At 41.3% G+C, this 25072-nt stretch overlaps 2 protein-coding genes across 7 annotated transcripts in view; one reads left to right on the top strand and one right to left on the bottom strand.

Moving 5' to 3' along the window:
• Positions 1-8335, top strand: part of LOC126253597 (uncharacterized) — a 323092-nt gene extending 314757 nt beyond the window's left edge. For all 6 annotated transcript variants that reach the window (XM_049955071.1, XM_049955060.1, XM_049955043.1 and 3 more), the window contains exon 9: positions 7708-8335. In XM_049955071.1, the coding sequence (XP_049811028.1) occupies positions 7708-7814 (107 nt within the window). In that variant the 3' untranslated portion in view covers positions 7815-8335. The remainder of the gene's footprint in view (positions 1-7707) is intronic.
• Positions 8336-8457: 122 nt separating this feature from the next.
• Positions 8458-25072, bottom strand: part of LOC126253624 (selenoprotein K-like) — a 36516-nt gene continuing 19901 nt past the window's right edge. The window contains exon 4 of the mRNA XM_049955102.1: positions 8458-8951. Within this exon, the coding sequence (XP_049811059.1) occupies positions 8861-8951 (91 nt within the window). The 3' untranslated portion in view covers positions 8458-8860. The remainder of the gene's footprint in view (positions 8952-25072) is intronic.

The raw sequence follows: 25072 nt of genomic DNA, 5'->3' as shown, positions 1-25072 counted from the left end.
ATTTGTTTTTCAATATTTGTGTGTGCCAGTCAATGATTCCGAGGAACACAACTTTTTCACTTTCACTAGATATGTACTTCATTCATTCTGATTTTGTTTCTTTGCATTTTGTTGATATCACTTATAATAGAACTATAATAAAAGCATTGTTGTGATGACTTCAGTCACTGACAGCAGAATTAGCAACGGCTGCTTCACCTTTTCCTTTGCACTGTTTTGCACCTTCCAACTTATGTTACTAGTGAATTATTCAAACCAACTGTAGTTCATACTCAAGTTTCAGCCACACCACCAGACAATTGCTGCTTCTTCAAACTGATATTTTGGTTGTGACTCACTCTAAAGACCTTTAAATTAATTTCTCAAGAAACCTGGCTCCTCACATGCTCCCTATTCTTTTGAGATTCAGCCTAGAGTTAATCAATATTACATCATAGTCCAAATGTAGTTTGGTGTGGGTGCACTATGCAGCAAAACAGAGCATAGGGTAGCTTTAGAAGGTAAAAGGTCCCATACACATCTTTAAATGTAAGACCTGCTTAGCAAGTGTAAGATACAGAGCATGTGCATGCAAGATGCCTGAATGAGTTTACTCATTAAATCCACAGGCTGGGTAAAACTGCTGATCTGCTAAAGTGGCCACCTGGTTCCTCCTCTTCACTATAAACACATGACTCATGTACAGGTTCTTTGTTTAATTTGAAAAAACTATGTATCTTGAAAAATATACATTGTATGACAAAAATGTTTGATGTGAAAAGCTAATATTTCATAGGGGATATGTCTGTGCTAAAATTGGCCCTGCCTCTATGGGGTAGGAGACATTTTATTTTCAAATGCAATACCTACCATTTTTATTGCAGATTCAGATTCTACGCCAAAAAAATACCTAGGATTTACCCGAAACTTTTTTTCATGCATGGTGGATGGTGCTGTAATTGACAACATTCAATTTTTCTGGTATTTGCAATTAAGAATGTACTCACTTGCTTTTATATTACATTTGCAATAAAAACTTTGACTTTTGATTCTGAATACAGTGAAACCTCTTTATAACGTTCCTCCATATAATGTTTTCCTCTATGTTACGTCCGTTTTTTTCGGTCCCAACTAAAAGCCCATTTAAACAATGTTAAATTTTCCTCTTTACTGCGTTTCTTCTATATTACAGTTTCATCCATGTAACGCTCATGTTTTTGGAACCCTGGTCAATTATTTACGTCTTTATAACGTTTAAGTGACTGGATGTAGACGCATCGTTTTCTGTTATGTGGTTTTTTGCACTGGCTCGGGAAGCCCGCGCTCAGCGTATATGTCAGCGGCAAAACCCGGTCACGTGACATGTGACGCACATTCTGCTTGCGATCTTTTTGGCGCCATTTCAGTCAATGCTTTGTATTAGTACTTAGTAGCGTGTGTCTTCGGTATAACGTTTTTTTAAAGCTTTCATCAGTGGACATGGGTGAAAAGCGGAAGAATATTTCTCTGGAAGAGAAGGTTTCTATTATTAAAAAAGTGGAGGCATCTCCTGGCGTGAGTCGCGTGGAGCTAGCGAAGCAATTGGGACTGGCCCCTTCAACACTCAACACTATCATGAAAAACAGATCGTCAATAATAGAAGGGTTTGAGAATTGTGGAAATTCGAAACGTATACGTTTGAAACAATCCACTTACGACGAAATGGAGAAAGTTTTATTAACTTGGTTTCAGCAAGCACGTGCTGCAAACATTTCTATAAACGGAACTATTTTGAAGGAGAAGGCGCTTCAAATATCACTTCAGCTAGGAATGGACAATTTTAAGGCGTCCAATGGATGGATTGATAAATTTCGACAGCGTCATGGTGTTGTGTACAAATCGGAATGTGGAGAAAGTAAAAGTGTGGACGAACCAACTGTAGCTCAGTGGATACAGAATCTCCCTAATCTGATACAGGGCTACAAACTGTGTGACATTTATAACGCTGACGAAACCGGCATGTTTTTCAATTTAATGCCGGATAAGACATTTACTTTTCGTGGGGAAAATTGCCATGGCGGTAAGAAGAGCAAGGAACGTCTTACCGTTTTGTTGTGTACAAACGCTGATGGCAGTGAAAAACTGAAACCTTTGGTTATCGGGAAGCCAAAAAATCCGAGGTACTTCAAAAACATTTCCACGTTTCCGTGCAAATATACAAACAATGCCAAGGCATGGATGACGAGTGAAATATTTTTACGTTTTCTAAGAGAATTTGACGCCAAAATGGGGAGTGCTGCAAGAAAAGTGCTGCTGTTTGTGGATAGATGTGTGGCACATCCACCAGACGTACCCTTTCTGAGAAATGTTAAAGTAATTTTCCTGCCACCCAACTGCACCAGCCGTCTGCAACCTTTGGACTTGGGCATAATACACGCCCTTAAGGTTAAATATAGGACAGCCCTTGTAAAAAAGGCCTTAAATTTGATGGATCAAAGGAAACCGGGAAGCCAGCAAAGCTCACAACTGAAACTGAACATTTTACAGGCAATAAATTTAATTATGTACTCGTGGAGGGAAGTAAGTGCTGAAACTATTAAAAACTGTTTCACAAAAGTGGGATTCTGTGAGAATGAGATGGCAGCTCCTGTGGAAGAAGTTGCAAGTGATTTGCAAGAGTTTCACCAATTAATAGGCAGTGATTCTGTCACTTTTGAGGACTTTGTGGCTGTGGATGACAACGTGGCAACCACAGGAGTACAAAGTATTGAGGAGCTGACTGCAGAGAGAAGTTTGGAGAGTAATAGTGGTAGTGAAAGTGACAGTGACAAGGAAGATGACCCTGTGCCCTCATATACTAAGGCAGCTGAAGCCTCAGAAACATTCAGGAGGTACATGATGGCCCATAGACTTGAGGACAGAACAGTAGTTCAACTTGCTCATTTGGAGCAAGAAATGATTGCCATAGAGGCTAGGAGAAACAGAAAACAAGCAAGCCTGCTTGAATATTTTAAAAAATCATAGGTATGTTATTTTCAGATTGCTTAGGTTCCTAGAGTTTTGTGCAAATTTAAGTTCCATTTGATAATTCAATTATTGAAGTAATTTTTTTGTAACTAATTTTTTTAATCTGTCCCATTTACTGTGTTTTTATGTAATATGTTCAGTATATCATAAACAAAATTTGGCTCATATTCTATAATTGGGTCAACTGAAAAATGGGATACCACCTGTCAGCTTTGGAGAATGATGTCAATCTTAAGAATCTGTTATAACTTTTTACTGTACAAACTGATCAATTTACTTTCACCCATCCACCTACCGAGCCCCATGTTTTAATTAAAAAAACTAATCAGTTGATACACTGATAATTTGCAATGAATATCATATGTTATGAAAATTTAAAACGTCATCTATTTGTCAAAGCTGATTAGTGGTATCCGGATCTTCAGTAATGCCCTATAATTATTATTTGGAAGCCTTCCTCTGTATAGTGTTTTCCTCTATACAGTGTTCAGAATTTGTGGTCCCTTGAAAAACGTTATATAGAGGTTTCACTGTAGTCAATATTTTCGTTACAAATTGCAAATTTGGTTACACAGTAAAACTCTTACAGTTCAACATTTAAACGTATTGCAAATAAGCTGCTTTTAATGTAACTTAGTTTTATGTTCCCTTGGGAGTTGGTGTTGGCAAGTCCCTGCACTGTCAAGATGCAGGATTTCACTGACAAGGGAACCTCCCCATCGCACCCCCCTCAGATTTAGTTATAAGTTGGCACAGTGGATAGGCCTTGAAAAACTGAACACAGATCGATCGAGAAAACAGGAAGAAGTTGTGTGGAACTATGAAAAGGCAATATTAAGGACAATGTGAGCTCAGGAGCGCAGTGGTCCCGTGGTTAGCGTGACCAGCCGCAGAACGAGAGGTCCTCTGTTCAAGTCTTCCCTCGAGTGAAAAGTTTAACTTTTTATATTCAGTTTATGTGACAAACTCTTATGTTTTCATCACTTTTTTGGGAGTGATTATCACATCCACAAGAAAACCTAAATCAGGCAAGGTAGAAGAATCATTTTACCCATTCGCCACGTGTACTAGTTAGGTGGGTCGACAACATATTCCTGTCATGTGACGCACATGCTGACACCAGTGTCGTATAGAATATATCAGACGTGTTTTCCTGTGGAGGAATCGGTTGACCTATGACCTTTTGATCTAATGTTTTCGGTTCCTATTGGAGAGGCACTTCCTTTCGTCAACTAATCGCACGGTTTTGCGGTACGGTCGTAAAACACAGACACTAAACTTATTATAGTGAACAGAGATGTCAATGAACGAACGGACAGATCATAACTTTGCGAAAATAAAGAAAGTAAAATTTTCAGTTGAGGGAAGATTTGAACTAAAGACCTCTCGTTCCGTAGCTGCTCACGCTAACCACGGGACCACGGCGCCTCTGAGCTCACAATGTCCTTAATATTGCCTATCTTGCGCATGGACTACTCAGTTTGTATATTTTGTTTATTTTTTTCATAGTTCCACACAACTTCTTCCTGTTTTCTCGATTGATCTGTGTTCAGTTTTTCAAGGTCTATCCACTGTGCCAACTTATAACTAAATCTGAGGGGGGTGCGATGGGGATGTTCCCTTGTGAGTCCCCTCAAATCACACCATCAGGATGACTGATTTCAGTATGTCCTTCCATCCAGCTGCAGTAACTCTCACACCTACTGCTATGTGGCCATCAGCAGAATACACCCCACAACCATTATAAGGAAACATTTCATAATAATAAAACAGGTGCACATGCCACAGATGCACACAGAGCATACCAAGTGAACTCACATGTATGCCCCATCGCTCAGCACCAAACAAATCAGCATGCCCCACAGCAGTGCCAGAACCTTTATCAACTTGAGCTTCTGGTACATTTGCAGGAATGGATGTTTTATCCACAGAAGAGAAAATCTAAATAATTTTAGTTTAAGGCGAGGCTTCAAGAAATTTGAACACTGCTGTTGCTCTTTGTGCCCAGCGTTTTGCTGATAAGCTGTGATCTCTTAAGACTATTTACCATGTTGTGAAACAATTTACTACTAAGGAAGTGTACCACTTAGAAAAAGAACTTGCCAAGCCACTGTTACATGGAACAGCACAAGTATCAACTGTTTAGATTAATAAGCTTACATTTTTAACATAAACAAAATACATAATGAAACGAGTAAGTTCTTAATTGCAAAACATTGAATCCTGTCGATTACAATGCTATCTACCATGAATGGAAAGAATGTTTTTAGCATAGAATCCAAATGTGCTTTAAAATGGGTGTTCCCATTTGAAAATAAAAAGTTGATCCCCCCCATTCAAGATGGGTAAGTGCCTATTACACGTGCAACCCAAGAAAGCAGGAACACTGGGGACAAACAAGATATTGTCTCTAAGCATAGAACAATGCAGCAAACTTGCATTGATAAGACGAAGTTGTTTTGCACCCAAAGAGAATTATATGATGGGCTGCTGTAAGTACAGTCAAATATGATGCAGCCTTCCATATGCAACAACTGCCACCATTTCGAAATTCACTTGTCTTGCGAGGGCATTGTCGCCATTTGGAAGAGTTCTGCTGGACAAAGATTGCTTCTGGCCCTGCAGAACTTCCATCCACGTTTTCTGCAAAATGTAAATGTACTTACAGTACTCAATCCTACTTCAATGAGTAGTCAATGAGTTGAGTGAAACAAACAGATTTATTGCTGTATTTAACTCAATATACCCTTTCAACATAAAGGATCTCAAACAATTCTATCTATGTAATATCCAACTGACATTCTTTTTTTTATACAACATTGTTATTGCTTTTCCAAGGAAGGCCTCTGCTTGAAGTATTCTGTGAAGCAACATTGATGTGCCTCTGTTACATCCGTGCTGACATCACAGCATCTGTTGTGTCTGCAATGGCACACAAAACTCAACAAATACCTCAAACAGAAATTACAAATTATAGGCAGAAACTTAACCCAGTATATGTTATGTAAATAAATCTGATTTATAAGATTGAAACCTTATTTTATAGTAATTTGTATTAATTCAGTGCCACAATATAGCATGTTCACTCATTCATAATCAATGCTGAGAACTCAGAAATTTTAAACCTAAAAGATATTCATGAGGATATCCCAAACAAACCTCGAAATTTCTGTAATCTCTGAGTCTGCTTCTGTATTTTACAGGCATTATACTGCAGTTTTTTTTGTTAAACTCTTGTCCTACATCTCATGTAGTTGCTTTCTTCCTTTACTATCTTTAAAGAAAAACAACTGAAAATTATCTTAATTTGTGTGATGGTTACAGGTTTCTTTCTTCCTCAATTTAAAATGCATACTTAGGTAAAGGCAGTTTTTGATATACTGAAGTCAATGCAACAAACATTTTATGTATGCTGCACAACAAAGTGAAGCATAATATAGTTTTTAGGGGACCATCCTAGCTTTCAAAGCTTATTTTGCAATTACATCTGTCACACATACTAGAATCAATTTCCTGTCTTTGCAAGACAGTACACAGCTCTTATACTTTTAAACAGTATGCTTATTTCAAATTTGTGTGACACTTGATACTTTCTCCACATAAACTATGAAAAAAGCTGTTCACCCAAAATGTATGCTAAATTTTTAGGTAGTTTCATTACTACACTACCATATATTGTACACATGAAGGATTCTGAAATTTTTAACACAGCTCATAAACACCAAAAAATCTACAAAAGCGTCCCTGCACTACTTCCAACCAGAGGAAGATTTGTGTGGTGTTGCTTCTGGAAATGATCTTGATTTTTTTGCTATAAATGCACACACAGAAAACATGCACAAACTTTGGCGGCCAGAATGAATTCCTTGCTTAACCAAACACTAAAATTGTAAAAAAAGATGAATTTGATCATCACAAATCTCACTGTCTAATAGAGTAACGGGAAGTCTGATCAAAATATTCTCTAAGACAAACATAGCAACAAAGTTGTTGCCTATGTTAAGGCAGGAAAAGAAAATCTGTGTTTCTGATGCCAACATTGTCGTACAAAAGTATTAGTGAGAAAAATAATTTTAATGAAAGGAAGTATCACATATGTATCACACAAGATGACATTTTGACAGAGCAGACTTCACTCGATTCCATATAGATCAAGGACTGTTAGGCTTGTCAATTTTTACTGTTTGTCAAATCAAAATGAATGAATCAGATAAATCTTTTCATCTCAATGATAGAAGTTTAATGGAAAGCATTTTTTCAAAGGAGGATTGTTACATTTGACTTGTCTAGAGACCACATAAACAAATCTGTAAATGTATAAAGTTGAACAACAAAACTTACCACCACCCTAAATAAACGTGGTCTGCATCTGCTGAAATAAAACACACATGCCAACAGGTAAGAGCAGTGATTTAAAAATGTTAAATGTACAGACTTTTGTATAAACTCAAATAAAATATTCAGTGTGGCCCATCTCTCTTTCCTCACTTTGCAAACCAAAGCAAGAAGCCCAACTATGTGAATAAACTATTTCATTATTCTGTTAAATTTAGTCTTTTGAAAGCATGCCAGTCTGTTCTATGTAGCAGCTCACACCTTTATTTCTTTTATAAAATTAATCTTATAAAACCTGTTCTTGTGGGATACACTGTTGTGTGTTTCTGTAAGCAATGTATTTTTGAAATTTCAGTATAAGTTGTAATGTATTATTCCTTTTCACAGGTATATTTGATTGCGTTGGAAGAACATGGAGCATATATGCTGACAATCCAACAAAAAGTAATCCAGTTGTTGTGCTTCCACTGTTTTTGAAATCTACAACAAAATAGTTCAAGAGAAATGGAGGGAACATCTATCATCATGTAATCACCAGATCACATCGATGAGCATCTGAGTTACCTTCGTTTGAAAATAATATGTTCCTTGTGCACAGTGTAAATGTTAACCATTATGTGAATATAATTTTAAAGTAAAAGCATTAATATCTTCAAGCACTTGCATATTAGTAATGAATGAGGAAAATTAGATGATGGATTTCATCTGCAGAAGATTTTGCATCTCTAATTATTTAAATTTTCTGTAACTGACGACCACACATACCAAACCTCCTATGTGCATCCACTATTTATATTTTTGTGTCACTAAGAGAATAACATTTTTTACCACTATAAATGATGAAATTTTTTAAGGTTTCATACAATGCAGCTTCAACAGAATTTTGGAACTCCAGTATTAATATAAAGATGTATTTTTATTGTATTCACTGTATGCCAAAAACTAATTTACTTAGAAGATTACCACAGATTAATTACTATCATACAATGCAGAATAAACATTACATCCTTTTTATTGTTAATATGTGTTTGTCATTTTTATGTAATATGCTTTGTGCTTATTCCAAGTATCATTGAAACGAAAGACTTGTTAGCTGCCAGGAAATAATGATTATGTAGCTTTTAATGAAAGTCAAACTTGCACTGGAGTATTTTATTTGTACATTCAAATTACATTAAAATTTATCATTACACTGAAATTTTAACACATCTAACAATAATACTTCAATTTCAAGATCTTCATAAATATATATTTCTAAACTAGGGAGTACGTATACTGTGTAGATCCCACATCAGTCAGCACCACTCCAGGTGTACTGGTTTTACTAGTGCGACTTCATAAGCAGTTAGCACAAACAATGGCTTAAACAAGTTTTGATTTATACCAAATTTAGTAAAATAGAACAGAAAAGGAATGGCCATTGCTGTGTTTCTGCTAGAATCCACACAGGATTATCACAGCTTGTGCATCTTATGATAAGATACTATGCTGTGATACTCTTGCCTCCTACGGCTATGCCGTTAGGAGGCTAAGTTTAACCTCATCCTCCTGTACCACAAGGCAGTGACCTAAGATCCGCTGTACCTCCACTGCCAAATCCTCCAAGACGGCGTCTAGGTGCTGGTGGTGGACTGAAAATGTAAGCAATAAAACCAGTTTTAAACTGTATGTAGGGTTCAGCTAGCTGTTGTTGGCAGTTAAACTAGATTAATGTTTTTGCCCAAAATGTAAACATATCTTACACAGAACCAATCTGGTGCTGTAACAAAAAATAGTGATGTAACCATTCACAAATAGGAAAAAAGAAAGAATATAATAAAAATCAGTCAACACTTTCATACTAGGAAGAATAAGTATGTTCTCAACATTATAAAACACAAACAGCAAAAAAAGGAAGTTATCACAATTATGTCATAAATGTAAGCATACATACAAGGCCACCTGTGCAGCAGCCAAGTCTTATACCAACTCCACTGTAACTACTCAACTACTGCAGTGATTTTTGTGTGAGCATGTTGACTGACCATCTGTCCACATATATGGCCAATCACTGCCAAAGTAAAGCCAAGGGGAAGACTATCCACTCATAAGTCAAGCATCCTGACTGATTGAACATGTGACGTCAATGGCTGCTTCTCGACCCTTGCTATTTGGATACAAACTTATCTGAACTGCTCAGGTGGAAAATAAGCTTTCTTCAATACATTGTTTGGTCCCAAAATCCCTCTCGGCTGCATCTTCACTAATCAGTCTTCTTCACCTCTGCCCATTTGGAACCCATAAGGGAAAAGTGGTCAATTTTTCTTAACCTACATGTAAAGTGAAAGAAAGATTATCTTGCTACAGTCAGTAGATGTCTATATAAATATATATTCTCTCTGTGTGTGTGTGTGTGTGTGTGTTTTTAACCCACCCCCTTCAAATAGAGATTCAAATCAACCTAACAAAATATTCACAAGCTATTTCCATTGCACCTTCCACTTCAAGTGTATGAACGTCATTAAACAGAAAATTTTTGTATGTACTTCCTATATTTTATAGTCACGCAATACAACAACACATCATATGCAGGTTCCACCATACATTTGTCACATTCATTTCTGCAATAGGAAAATGAAATCCTACATTGCAAACTTAACATTGTAATTTTTTGACAGCGAAATTTATTCTTTCATCTTTACATCAGATAGTTATTCTTAAAGTTTTGAAAGTTCAGACTTCTAAGCATGATAAACAATAGCCGCTTCCAAATCACTTTTGCAAGTTAAAGCGATGTGTGATTATTAGAAGCAGAGGCCAGGCCTTCACTGTTCTGCTGCCCTCTAGTACTCTGTCAGGAGTACACAAATGAACGTTTCTGTACACTTTCTTCTTCTGAATAGATTTGGAAGTGAAAGTGATTGGACTGTGATTTGCGGATTCTTTCATTTACACAGACATTGTTTTTAATTAGTTCAAGAAATTCATAGCACAGAAACTGACTTGAACATTGAAGTTTGTCCGAATAACAGCTTACCACATCAAGAAGATTTGCAGTTAGTGTACACCACACTGTCTACTCCAAAAACAGAAGGTTTGATTTTAATTCTGTCAGCAGATGGTAAATAGGTTTAAATCTAAGTTCAAGATCATAATGGCGATGAATCACGGCTTCAACAATTCCACAAAAAAACATGTAATGGATGTCGTGTGCCTCGATTTCTCCCTATTGCGCTAATAAATCTAAAATGGAGGAAGTAAGGACTACTGGTAAAATCTTTTTAAAAGACAACCACAAGCAGAGATGAATAGGATCTTCTTTAATGATAACAAGCCTGTTTTGGAATTAGCTCAACATCATTTCTTTATATTTCTGTAATTAAGAAACCATCGGCAGGCTTCATTTTAAACCTCAGTCAAAGCTGTGTGTCTTTCCAACACATTTTTGAGCACTAATGACAGGAGAATGTAATGGTGCATTAAAATGTGTGAATACAAAATCCAGTGCCACGATCAAACTCCTTTACTGATTGCTAGTTTCAGCTCACTGTTGAGCCATCTTCAAGTCTAAAATACAGAAAATTGCATAAAAGAGGTGAATAATAGTATCTTACATGTTATATTTAAACTTCCCTTAAGTCTTACATACCAACAAAAATTTATTAATTCAGTCTGTATCAGCATATGCATTACAATCTTGAGATTGATACTGGTAATTATCATACGTCCATGTGTGGATGAAAATATGGTGTATTCCTTACAATGCTAGTTACAGGAACAAGGAAGTAGTTTTACTACAGTTTGTGGAGAACTGGCCGCATATGTAGTGCTAATGCTACATGTAAAAGCCAACTGCCAGATGATGCTACTAGAGCCAACAAAGTTTTACTAAGTTGTGCCTCTATAATAATATAAAGAATTCTAATGTAGCTAACATTATATTAGGTTCATGTTATATAAAATGTAAGGAACTATGTTCAGTTTCTACAATCTGTAGCAACAACCTGTGGTGGGCATGATAAGACATCCTGCGAAACATTACTAAATGCCTTCTCTGACCACTACCTAGAAAAGACAGTGCAGAACCACACTCATGATGGAAATGTATTGGATCTAATGGCAACAAATAGACCCAACCTCTTTGTGAATGTCCACATCAAAATAGGTATCAGTGGTCCTGACGCAGTTGTGGCAACAATGATTGTCAAAGCACAAAGGATAAAGGATAACTAAAACCAGCAACCAGCAAACGGATATATACTTCCATTAAACTAATTTTTATTTTAAATCAGTAGTGTCATGGCTCAATGAGGAACTTTAAACTTTCAGCATCGGACAGGAGCATCCAGATTAATTATGGCTCAAGTTTAAAAGAATAGTTGATCATGCACTGGATAGATAGTACATATCTATCCACCAGAGAAGTTTATAATGGGAGGGATCCTCCACCATGGTATACTGTCACTGTAAAGAAACTTCTATAGAAACAGAGACTACTGCATAATAGGTGTAACATTTGGCTGTCAAGAGAACAATGCACGAAGCCTTAATTGACTACTGTAGCAAAATACTGTCAAATGACATTTCAGAAAATCCAAAGAAATTCTGGTTGTATATAAAGGCTGTTAGTGGCACCAAAACTAGTGTCCAGTCCCTAGTGAATAAGACAGGAACTGAAATGGAGTGTAGCAAAGCAAAAGCTGAAATGCATAACTCTGTTTCAAACGTTCCATTAGAAAGGAAAAGCCAAGAGAACTGCCTCAATTTAACCTCCGTACAACTGCAAAGGTGACAAATTATTATTAGCATAAGTGATGTTGAGAAACAGCTCAAATCATTAAAACTGAATAAAGCTCCACGGCCCAATGGAATTCCTATTGTATCCTACACTGAATTTGCAGTTGAGTTGGTTGGTTTATTTAAAAGAGGGGGATGGACCGAACTGCTAGGTCCTCGGTCCCTCGTTCCAATTAGAATAATTCCACACGGGTGGGAGTAAAATTATCGAGGCATACAAAACACAGCTGGAAGAAAGGAGAAAACCACAAGAATGACAGAAGGGCAACAAACACTACAATGGACAAAATCGGACAAGAAAATCACAGAGAGATGCAAGAAACGTGTAGAAGAAATCAAAATAAGAGAGCAAATTACCATGGTTGGCCAACCATGGGAATAAGAAGGAGAAGCCAGCCACTCTGCAACACATTACAACCTTTACCCTAAAAGCACTAGGGTTGAGGACACAGAGGGACGAAGGACAAGTGCTAACACTTAGATCAAGTAATAAAACCCACCCTCACGAATAAAACGTAAAACTCAATTTGCTGTTGAAGCATTGTCGCTTAACACCAAAGGTAGGGAGGTGGCAAAGTTAAAAGTCCGCTGCAGAGCGGCTAAAAGTGGGCAGCCCAGCAAGAGGTGGATGGCCGTGATTTGTGAGCCACAGCGACACCGAGATGGCTCTTCACGATGGAGGAGGTAACCATGCATTAGCCACGTACGGCCAATGTGGAGCCAGCAGAGGACAACTGATTCCCTGCGAGAGGACTGCATGACAGACTTCCACACATTCTTAGTCTCCTTAATGACACGCAATTTGATGTGCATACTGTTATGCCATTCCATCTCCCAAAGCTGAAAAACCCTGCAGCGTAAGACGGAACGCAGGTCAGTTTCAGAGATGCGCATCTCCAGAAGCTGTTTCCGCGTAGCCTGTTTGGTCAGCATGTCGGCAAATTCATTGCTTTGGATTCCAACATGTCCTGGGGTCCACACAAACACCACTGTACGACAGGGTTGCTCCAGGGCATGGATGGAGTCCTGAATGGATGCTACCAAAGGATGGCGAGGGTAGCATTGGTCAATAGATTGTAAGCTGGTCAAGGAGTCAGTACACAGGGCATGAACAAATGTGCTCAAGAGCACGAGATATGGCCGCCAGCTCTGCAGTGAAAACACAGCAGCAATCTGGCAAGGAGTGCTGTTCAATATGTCCTCCACGAACATATGCGAAGCCTACATGACCATCAGCCATCAAACTGTCGCTGTAAACCACTTCATGGCCCCAGTACATGTCTAGAATCAAGAGGAAGTAATAGTGGAGAGCTGCAGCGTTAACGGAGACCTCAGGGCCATGCAAAAGGTCCAGAAGAGTCTGTGGCCTAAGTGTACACCATGGAGGTGTACGTGAATGGACCTCGAGGAGAGGTGGTAATGGAAAGGACTCCAGTTCAGACAGAAGGGACCGGATGCAAACCACAATCATAAGCCCTGACCTCGGCAGCCGATGTGGGAGATGAACCGCCGTGGTTGGGAAAAGGAGACAGTAATTCAGATGCGCAGGAGAACTACGAACGTGTGCAACGTAACTGGCGAGTAGTTGTGCACACAAAGCCTATGTGACCACCAGCCATCGAGCCGTCAGTGTAAACCTTCTATGGAGGGACTCCGGCCTCCACCAGGACAGTGGTCACCGGATTCATTCTAAAAGCTCCCGTCGCTAGGCGAACACCACAGTGATGCACTGGGTCAAGTAAATGCAACACTGAGGGTGCCGCTGAACCGTAAACCAGACTCCCACAGTCAAGGCAAGATTGAACAAGGGCTCTGTAGAGCTGCAGCAGTGTTGAGAGATCTGTATCCCAGCTGGTGTTGCTCAGGCAGCAGAGGGCATTGAGATGCTGCCAGCACTTCTGCTTAAGCTGACTAAGGTGAGGTAGTCAAGTCAAACAGGCATTGATAACCAGTCCTAAAACTCGATATGTCTCCACTATAGTGAGTGGATCGTCATTAACGTAAATTTCTGGTTCTGGATGAGTGGTGCGACGCTGACAGAAATGCATGACATACGACTTCATGGCTGAAAACCTGAAGCTGTGGGCTAGAGCTGATGACTGTGCCTTGTGAATGGCTTCCTGTCGGTACTGCTCAGCAACACCAATACTGGAGGAGCAGTACAAAATGCAGGAGTCATCCACATACAGAGAAGGTGAGACCAACAGCCCTACAGCTACTGCTAGACCTTTAATAGCCACTCAATACGGAGCCCTGCGGAATGCCATTCTCCTGAATACAGGGGGAACAATGGGAGGCACTGACTTGGACACAGAAAGTACGAAGCAACAGGAAATTTTGGATAAAAATCTGGAGCGGGCTCCAGAGACCCCACTCATACAACATGGCAAGGATACAATGTCACTAGGTCATGTCATATGCTTTACACAAGTCAAAAAAGATGGCAACCAGTTATTGGCATATGGAAAAGGCTCTTCAGATGGCAGACTTGAGGGACACAAGATTATCAGTGACAGAGCGATCCTGGCTGAAGCCACCCTGACATGGAGGCAGTAGGCCAAGTGACTCCAGGACCCAATCCAACCACCGACACACCATACATTCCAGCAGCTTACAAAGAAAGTTGATGAGGCTGATGGACCAGTAGCTATCCACATCAAGCGGGTTTTGACCGAGTTTGAGCACCATAATGATGGTGCTCTCCCGTCATTGCGATGGAAAGATGCCATCGCGCCACATCCGGTTGAAGATGACAAGGAGATGTTGCTTTTAGTCAGATGAAATATGTTTAATCATCAGGATCCTATCCCGCCCAGGAGCTGTGTCGGGGCAATCTGCAAGGGCACTGAGGAGCTCCCACTCTTTAAATCTGGTGTTATAGGGTTCACTGTAGTGTGTAGTGAACAAGAGGACTTTACTTTCCATCTGCCGTTTGAGGGTGCGAAAGGCCGGGGGGTAGTTCTCAGACGCAGAGGCTTGGGCATAGTGTTCAGCAAGGTGCTCGGCAATCACGTTTGCGTTGGTACATAACACGCCCGCGCCATTGATGTTAATGCCAGGGACACCTGTTGGGGTCTTGTACCCAAAAAGATATCTGATCTTCATCCAGACTTGGGAAGGTGACGTATGGCACCCAATGGTCAACACATACCTCTCCCAACACTCCTGTTTCTGTCATTTTATAAGCTGGCGAACGTGGGCACAGAGCCGCTTAAAGGCTCTAGGGAAGGGTGCCACTTATGTCACTGTAGAGCTTGCCAACATCCTTTAATTGCCTCAGCGACTTATGGCGACCACCAAGGGGCTATTTTTCACCGGGGGCACCCTAAAGAACGAGAGATCGCACTTTCCGCCGGAGGAATCATCATAATACAAGGCAGGGACATAGTAAAATTTGTGAAATCACAGCAAATACGATGGCTAGGACACTTGGAGAGAATGGCAGAGGATAGAATTCCAAAGAAAATGATGAAAGGTATGATCCATTCAGTTAGGCGAAAAGGGAGACCTAGAAGAAGATGGATCGATGAGGTAATAATGGATATCAGCAATATGGGAGTCCGGGGGTGGAAAAGAGCAGCAAATAACCGAGCAGTGTGGAGGAAGATTGTTGAAGAAGCCAAGGCTCACCAAGGGCTGTAGAGCTACTGAAGAAGAAGAAGAAGAAGAATCATCATTGTGACTTGCTCAATCTCAACATTGATGGCCCCACATGGGGGAGATTCAGCAGTGACAGCAGAGGTGAAGGCTTCCCAGTCTGCCTTGTTTAAAGCCCATTTGCATTGGCATCTGTGGGCATGATGCTAGGGGAGTGACAGGAAGACGGGGAAGTGGTCACTATTACACAGGTGTCATGTACTCTCCAGTGGATAGATGGGAGAAAGCCAGGACTGCAAACCAAGAGATCAATGGCCAAATATGTGCCATGTGCCACACCGAAATGTGTGGTGGCACCTGTATTTAAGAGGCAGAGGTCGAGTTGTGACAAATTTTTGACCTCCCTACCTCGGCCAGTAAGCATGGTGCCACCACATAAGGGGTTATGCGCTTTAAAATCTCCCAAAAGTAGGAAAGGTTTAAGCCAAAAGTAGGAAAGGTTTAGGGAGTTGATCAATCGGTGCAGCCAATACTCTCAGGGGTACTGCACCATCTGGAGGAAGATATACATTGCAGACAGTTATTTCCTGCGTCATCCTTATCCTGACAGCCACAGCTCCAAGAGGGGTTTGAAGAGGCACAGGTTCACTACATACATAGATGAAAACTCCATCTGACACTATTATAGTCACTATGGTTCCTGTAATATCCCTCATAGCCCTGGAGGGCATGGATCCACATTGCCGGGAACCAGGTTTCCTGGAGGGCAATGCAGAAAGCAGGTGTAAAGCTTAACAGTTCCACTGGAGGATTACGTGATCGTGAGACTGAGAAGGCACGAAACACTTAATGAGGCAGTCCACGCCCCAAGGTCACCTGCTGCAACCAGTTGAGTACCTGTGTGATTGACATCCATTGTGTCTGAGGGAACAGCAAGATCTAGGTCCTCAGCAGGCACTAGATTCACCACCTCATCCTCAGACACAGAGCTTTTAGGCAGTGGTGGTGTGGGTGACACGCAGTGCCTTGGTTCTTGGGGGTATTTTTCTTTTTAGGTTTCTCTCGCTGCTCCTTACATTTGTCCAGCTGGGAAGGCTTCACTGATTCAGTCTCAGGGACCGAGGAGAACTGTGAAGCCCTTTGATCAGCTACCTGTGGTTATTTCAGCCACTGGCAGGTGTCAGCTTTGGCACTGGTAGGAACCTGGGAAGGGAGTGACCCGAGGGATCCCTTCCTGGCGATAGGAGCCAAAGAAGACTTACACCTCTCTGGCGGAGAAGTGGGGAATGACATCCGCAATGGTTGGAGGAGGTGTTGCTCCTGAAGTAGGTTGTGCAGGAGGAATAGGGAAGGAAGTCCCTTCCACCATCAAAGGGGCAGGTGGAGTCTGACGGCTCAGAGCCAACTGTACGCAGCAGAATGGAAGATGGTAGAACCGTTGTCATAGTGGTGGCGTAGGTTGACGTCATATGCACAGGATGTAGCCTTTCATATTTTCTCTTAACCACAGTGTAGGTCAGTCAGTCCAGGATCTTGTATTCCATTATTTTTCTTTCTTTCTGGAGAATCCTGCAGTCTGGCGAGTAAGGCAAATGGTGTTTTCCACAGTCAACACAGATGGGAGGCAGAGCACAGGGAGTATTGGGATGTGAAGCACATCAACAATCCCAACATGCGATGCTGCAAGTACAGCGGGAAGACATATGGCCGAACTTTCCGTACTTAAAGCACCACATCAGGAGAGGGATGGCTTTACTTCATAGTGGTAGACCATCATCTTGACCTTCTTGGGCAATGTGTCACCCTCTAAGGCTATGATGAAGGCACCAGTGGCAAACCTGATTATCCCTCAGACCACGATGGACACGCTGGATGAAATGGACACCTCGCTGCTCTAAATTGGTGCACAGTCATCATCAGACTGCAAAAGAAGGTCCCTGTGAAATATGATACCCTGGACTATATTTAAGCTTTTATGGGATGTGATGGAAACAAACATCCCACAGGTTGTCATAGGTGAGTAGTGCCTATGAATGGGCAGAGGATGCTGTTTTGATCAAGACGGACCCTGACCGCAGTTTGGACAAGCCCTACACCTCCCCAAACTTGTCCTCTAAATGCTCCACAAAAAACTGACGTTTCATTGGCAAGAAAGATTCCCACCAACTCTCATACATACGAGGTACCAGTGTGAATAATCTTCACTGCCATCCTTAGCCTGGCACTCCTCCCATGATGTGGCCAGGGAGAGGAACGATTTGGGGTCATATTTCTTAACATTGACATTATGCCTTGACTGCTTAGAAACTGCTGGTGTTTGACCACTCACTGACCAGGAGCCCTCCTCACGGCTGCCACCCAGCCACAGCAAAGGCCACCTGGCAGGACTGTCATTGCTGGGAGTTCCAATGCCCCAGGGTGACTGGCATCTATGCCTTGGCATACGTGGGGAGTTAACAGTGCAGCATCAGCAGAGCGATCCCCGGATTGTCAAGGGGCTACAGCCAACAGGGTACATGGCGGCCCCACTACAATGGGCTGGCTACCGAGCTGGATATCAGGCACAAATAAGCTACGAAGTCCATTATCGTCGACAGTGCAGAAAGCAATACTGTACAGAGGATGGAGAAAAATGTATCCATATCCAGGAGGGTGATCTTGCCCAACAGCTGGAGAATGAGTGGGAGTCTAAATCCACACCAACTAAGGATTCGAGAGGTTTCAGTGCATGATTGACACTGTGCACCATGTATGGCGCCCTTCCCCAATTGGCTTGCTCCCTTAAAAAACTGGCCAGTGGTTGGAAAAAAAGCACAGGTAAAACCCATCTACAAGAAGGGTAGTAAAAATGATTCACAAAACAGCCATCTGACATCACTTTGTTGTTGAATCTTAGAACATGTGCTGATCTCAAACATTATGAGGTATCTTGAACAGAATGAACTACTACTTGCCAACCACGACAGATTCCGAAAACATGACCATGTGAAACCCAACTCTCACTTTTCTCACATGACACATACTGAAACTTTCCAATCAAAGCAGTCAGGTGGATGCAGTATTTCTTGATTTCTGCAAAGCATCTGACTCAGTACCACATCTACACTTATTGTCATAGTGATTATCAAGTGAAATTTGTGACTGGATTACAAACTTTCTGGTAGAGAGGACACAGCATGGTATCCTAGATGGAGAGTCTTTGATGTAAAAGTAACTTCATATTAATGACCCTGCAGACTATATTAAGAGCAACTTCAGACTTTTCGCAGATGATACAGTTATCTACAATGAAGTGCTGTCTGAAAAAGCTGTGAAAATGTTCAGTCAGAGCTTGATAAGATTTCCACGTTGTGCGAAGATTGGAAATTTGCTTTGAACATTCAGAAATATAAAACTGTGCATTTCACAAAATGAAAAAAAAATGTAGTACCCTGCAAACTAAAGTCAATGAGTCACAGATGGAATCTGCCAACTCATGCAAATACAGTACCTGAGTGTACGAATATGAAATATTATGATCACATAGGTTCTGTTGTAGGTGGTAGACTTCAGTTTATTGGCAGAATACTGGGGAAGTGCAGTCAGTCTACAAAGGAGATTTGTAAGGAATCATTTGATCCAGTCTAGAATCTGTTCAAGTGTTTGGGACCCTTACCGAATAGGACTAACATGGTATATTGGCGTGTGGGAGAGTTACAGTGAAGGTGAAAAAACTGAACTGGCAGACAAAGATAAATGAAAGATCCCAAGAAAGTATACTACCAGAGTTTCAAGAACAAACTTTAAATGATGACTCCAGGAATATACATAAATCACAAAGGGAGCATGAGGACAAGATTAGAATAATTGCAGCACACAAACACACACAGGCATTCAAACAATCATTCTTCCCATGCTCCATACTTGAATGGTACAGGGAAGAAACCCTAACAACTGGTAGAACAGGAAGTACCTTGTCATGCACTTCACAGCGATGTTCAGAGTATGGACATAGACATAGATGTAGAACCACATACCAAACCTAAGCAGCTCAGCTCATTAAGTAATACAAATCAGGACATACTAAAAAAGAAGAAAATTAAGGGGTCATGACAAACCAGAGCAACATTTTTAAAATACAGCAAAGTATGTACAGTGCCAATGGTCAAAAAATTATAAATCCATAATATTAAATAATAAAGTGAGCAATACTGCAACCTCAAAGCTTAGTGCAAATTCCAACCAGTATTAGAAGTGGCTTTAATTATAAACCAGTAAATACACCGACGGCAAAAATTGCAACGCAAAGAATGAGTTGTGAGATATAAATGAAAGCTTGTATGGGTGTTTCTACATTTGAAAGATGACGTCTACTCAAATTTCGCACCAGTCACATAAGAGTGGCACTAGTATATGCCAGTCAGGTTTGCTTTAAAAACATGTAAGTCACGAGTGTTGGTTACCTTTCGAGACTGAACACAGTGAGTTGATGCTAGTCAAGAATGTCTACGGCACCAAAGACACCATCATTTAAATCTCTCTGAGTTCAAATAAGATCGTGTAATAGTTCAAAGAAGCTGGATGTTCTTTTTGCAATATTGTAGAAACACTTAGGAGGAATGTAGCCACTGTACACGATTGCTGGCAGCAGTGGTCATGGAAACATACCATCACAAGAGGAACAGGCTCTAGATTAACACTTGGTGCTACTGAGAGGGAAGCATACGGCTTGGCACATCATACTGCATCGGCAGCAGCAACTTAAGCAGTAGTTGGCACCACAATGACACAATGAGCTGCTACATATTCGTTAATTCATGGACAGCTCCAAACTAGATGCCTTATAGCGTGCATTCCACTATACCCAAAACATTGCCATTTGCGACTTCAGAGGTGTCAAGTGAGAACTCATTGGAGGGCAGGGTGGAGGACTATTGTGTTTCCTGATGAAAGTTGGTTCTGCATCAGTGCCAGTGATGGCCGTGTGTTTGTCTGGAGTATACCAATTGAAGGCCTGCAACCAATCTGTCTACTTGCTAGAAATGCAGGACCTACACCTGGAGTTATTGTGTCGGAGGGGGGGGGGGGTGATTTCGTGTGACAGCAGAAGCATTCTCATAGCTATCCCATGCATCCCGACTGCAAACTATCATGTCAATCTGGTGATTCGACCTATTGTGCTGCCATTCACAAACAGCATTCCAGGCGGTGTTTTCCGACAGAATAATGCTCACCCACATACCACTGTTGTAACAACATGCTCTACAGAGTGTTAACATGTTGCCTTGGCCTGCTCATCTGGCACCTGTACAACAATGCATGCTCATCTGCATGCTTGCATTCAACAGTTTGGCAGTTACACCAGTTATTAATGTACCAGCTTTCAACATTTGCAATGGCTTATCTTGTGTTTACCTTAATCTGTAATCTTGCAATGCTAATCACTTAAACAGGTTACCTAGACAAATGTATTCCACAATTTCATTACTCTACATTAATAAATGTTTTGGTGTTTTGATTTTTTTTTTTCTCAACCAGTGCAGATGGATAAAATTTAATTGGTACAACTAAGCCATAACAAGTTACATTAAAGATAGTTACAAGGATCAAACTTCATGAAGATAAGATTAATTTCTTACACCTATGTATTTGCTATAGATTATATCATTAAAGACTATCACACATGAAGCATGTGAAGAAACAAGTTAACTGATGAACATTAAGCATTGTTTCTATTTATTTTGTAACACAGCATGTTTGTGAAGTCACATTCAAACCAACATCCAGATGACGTGGGTTTATGTATAATCCAATGAAGCCTTACCTGTATTAAACACACAATACATATACACTGAGTGAGAACTCTGTTTTAGTGCTCCATATAAAATAAGCAAACAGCTGAAGTTACACAATTTTAATTTCAGGTTTAGGTGCGAAGTGTAACCAGCATTATATGTGGTCTTTATTATGAAACCTGAACAAACATATCTTACTGTGTGTGTGTGTGTGTGTGTGTGTGTGTGTGTGTGTGTGTGTGTGATACATTTTAAGCTTCATTGCATTACACACATCTATGTCATCTAGGTATCAGTTCGAATATGACAGACTTCTTGGACATGTATTACAAAATAAACAGAAATATTATATATAAAGATGATATGGCTTACCAAACAAAAGCGCTGGCAGGTATATATACACACAAACATACACACAAAATTCAAGCTTTCGCAACCAACGGTTGCTTCATCAGGAAGGAGAGAGAAAGATGAAAGGATGTGGGTTTTAAGCGAGAGGGTAAGGAGTCATTCCAATCCCGGGAGCAGAAAGACTTACCTTATGGGGAAAAAAGGACAGGTATACACTCGCACGCACGCGCACACGCACGCACGCACGCACGCACGCACGCACACACACACGCACACACACACACATCCATCCGCACATACACAGACACGAGCAGACATTTGTAAAGGCAAAGAGTTTGGGCAGAGATGTCAGTCAAGGCGGAAGTACAGAGGCGAAGATGTTGTTGAAAGACAGGTGAGGTATGAGCGGCGGCAACTTGAAATTAGCGGAGGTTGAGGACTGGCGTATAACGAGAAGAGAGGATATACTGAAGGGCAAGTTCCCATCTCCGGAGTTCTGACAGGTTGGTGTTAGTGGGAAGTATCCAGATAACCCGGACGGTGTAACACTGTGCCAAGATGTGCTGGCCGTGCACCAAGGCATGTTTAGCCACAGGGTGATCCTCATTACCAACAAACACTATCTGCCTGTGTCCATTCATGTGAATGGACAGTTTGTTGCTGGTCATTCCCACATAGAAAGCGTCACAGTGTAGGCAGGTCAGTTGGTAAATCACGTGGGTGCTTTCACACGTGGCTCTGCCTTTGATCGTGTACACCTTCCTGGTTATAGGACTGGAGTAGGTGGTGGTGGGAGGGTGCATTGGACAGGTTTTACACGGGGGGCGGTTACAAGGGTAGGAGCCATAGGGTAGGGAAGGTGGTTTGGGGTTTTCATAGGGATGAACTAAGACGTTACGAAGGTTAGGTGGACGGCGGAAAGACACTCTTGGTGGAGTGGGGAGGATTTCATGAAGGATGGATCTCATTTCAGGGCAGGATTTTAGATCCATCCTTCATGAAGGGGGGAATTTCCTTGTGGGGGGGGGGGGCAGGTATGCGCGCACACACACACACACACACACACACACACACACACACACACACACGTCTGTCTGCGCATGTATAGGCGCAGGCAGACATTGCCCAAACTCTTTGCCTTTACAGATGTCTGCTTGTGTCTGTGTATGAGCGGATGGATATGTGTGTGAGCGTGTGCGCAAGTGTATACCTGTCCTTTTTCCCCCTAAGGTAAGTCTTTCCGCTCCCGGGATTGGAATGACTCCTTACCCTCTACCTTAATACCCACATCCTTTCCTCTTTCCCTCTCCTTCCCTCTTTCCTGACGAAGCAACCGTTGGTTGCGAAAGCTTGAATTTTGTGTGTACGTTTGTGTGTCTATCGACCTGCCAGCACTTTTATATAGTGTCCCAGCTATCTTGTCCACCCAAAATATCTCTGGAACAATAACAGCTATTGGAAAACGACTTTCACCGGTATCAATGTAGGGCTGGGGCCCATGAATGTACATATTTGGAAACATTCTAAAACGAAAGCATATGTGCTTTTTAACACAAACTTATGTTTTTTTTAAATGGACCGCCTATATTTTTTCTTCAGCAATCCATAGCAGGACAAAGCACATACACAATGGCATTGATTGCATCGCAATATTCCCATTACATCCCGAGATATTGATAAGCGAAGTTCACGCTTGAAACACCCGACATGCGCTGCTAGCGCACGTCCTGAGGCTCAGGCGTGAACCCCATGCTGCCCGTAATCGCGATTGATTGACATGTGTAATCACACCTCCATACTTATCAAGAGGTCCGAAACGAATAATACGGTCTGCTGCCATCAACTCTCATAAGCACATAATGGTTTCCCTCTTGCACATTTAACGTATCTACATACACAATATGAACCAGTACCGATCGGTGTACACCCGTCAGGTTGTCTTATTTATCCTGCACACCCAAAATAAGGTTTATCTAATGCGTTATATGACCTATTGTGCCTGTCGCACAGGGCCTGGCTCTACCTAGTCAAGTGTCCAACGTAGTTCCCACTACTGCCAGTTACCACTTCGCCTTGTTTATGATTTGCGACCCATGCAAACTCCTGTACTCCACCACCCTCCGAGCATCCCATTTCTTGTTGCTTTGGCGTGCAGTACACCGCTTGCCAGAGTAGTCGTGCATCAGAGTAATCTAGTGACGGCACGGAGGTAGTACACATTGTGAATAAACGTTGTGTTGTGGAACTTATACTGTACAGTATAATGTACACACATGAAGATATGGTAGCAATGCTGCTGATCTATGGAGAATGTACGTTGACGGGAAATACGTTATGAGATTGCTTGTTTGTTGATAGTACTGTTAGCGAACATTATGATTATTAAGTTAATATGTCTGTTTTCTACCCTACTCTACATACCTGTACTGTACCCTGTTGTAGGTGGACGAAATGCTGTTCAGACAGAACGACTGTACAGAAGACGATTCCCTGACAAGCCATCGCCTTTGCGCCGGATGTTTGGTCGTCTCACATCTCGTCTACGTGAAACGGGAAGCTTAAATCCAAGACCTCGACATCATCCTAGAACACGCACAGATGAATGTGCTGAAGTTGCTGTGCTCGCTACCATAGCTGTGAATCCTCAAATCAGCACACGTCAAATTGAACGTGAAGTTGGTGTGTCGAAATCAAGTGCAAAGCGTATTCTTAAACGTCATAAATTTCATCCTTACTATGTTCATTTACACCAGGATCTTCATGGAAATGACTTCCACAATAGGGTAACATTTTGTCGGTGGGCTCAGCAAAAACTTCTGACTAATCCAAATTTGTTTTGCAGTTGCTCTCTTTACCAACGAGGCATCATTCTCCAACAAAGGAATTGTCAATATGAGGAATATGCATTATTGGTCCGCAGACAATCCAAAATGGCTCTGTCAGGTAGAGCATCAACGTCCGTGGAAAGTTAATGTTTGGTGTGGGATTATTGGAGATACCATTATCAGACCTTTCTTTATAAATGGCATCCAAAATGGCAGACAATACTCCAGATTTATACGACACAATCTTCCTGTTCTCTTGGACACCGTACCTCTGAACCGGAGAATGATCATGTGGTATCAGCATGACGGATGCCCTGCACGTAACGCCTTACGAGCACGACGACTTCTGAACCGTAAGTCCCCTGGTAGGTGGATTGGACGAGGTGGCCCAGTTAGGTGGTCTGCCCGATCTCCGGACCTTACACCGCT

The sequence above is a fragment of the Schistocerca nitens genome, chromosome 1 (genome assembly GCF_023898315.1).
Source record: "Schistocerca nitens isolate TAMUIC-IGC-003100 chromosome 1, iqSchNite1.1, whole genome shotgun sequence".
Lineage (NCBI taxonomy): Eukaryota > Metazoa > Arthropoda > Insecta > Orthoptera > Acrididae > Schistocerca > Schistocerca nitens.
This window is presented reverse-complemented; position numbering and strand designations above follow the sequence as displayed.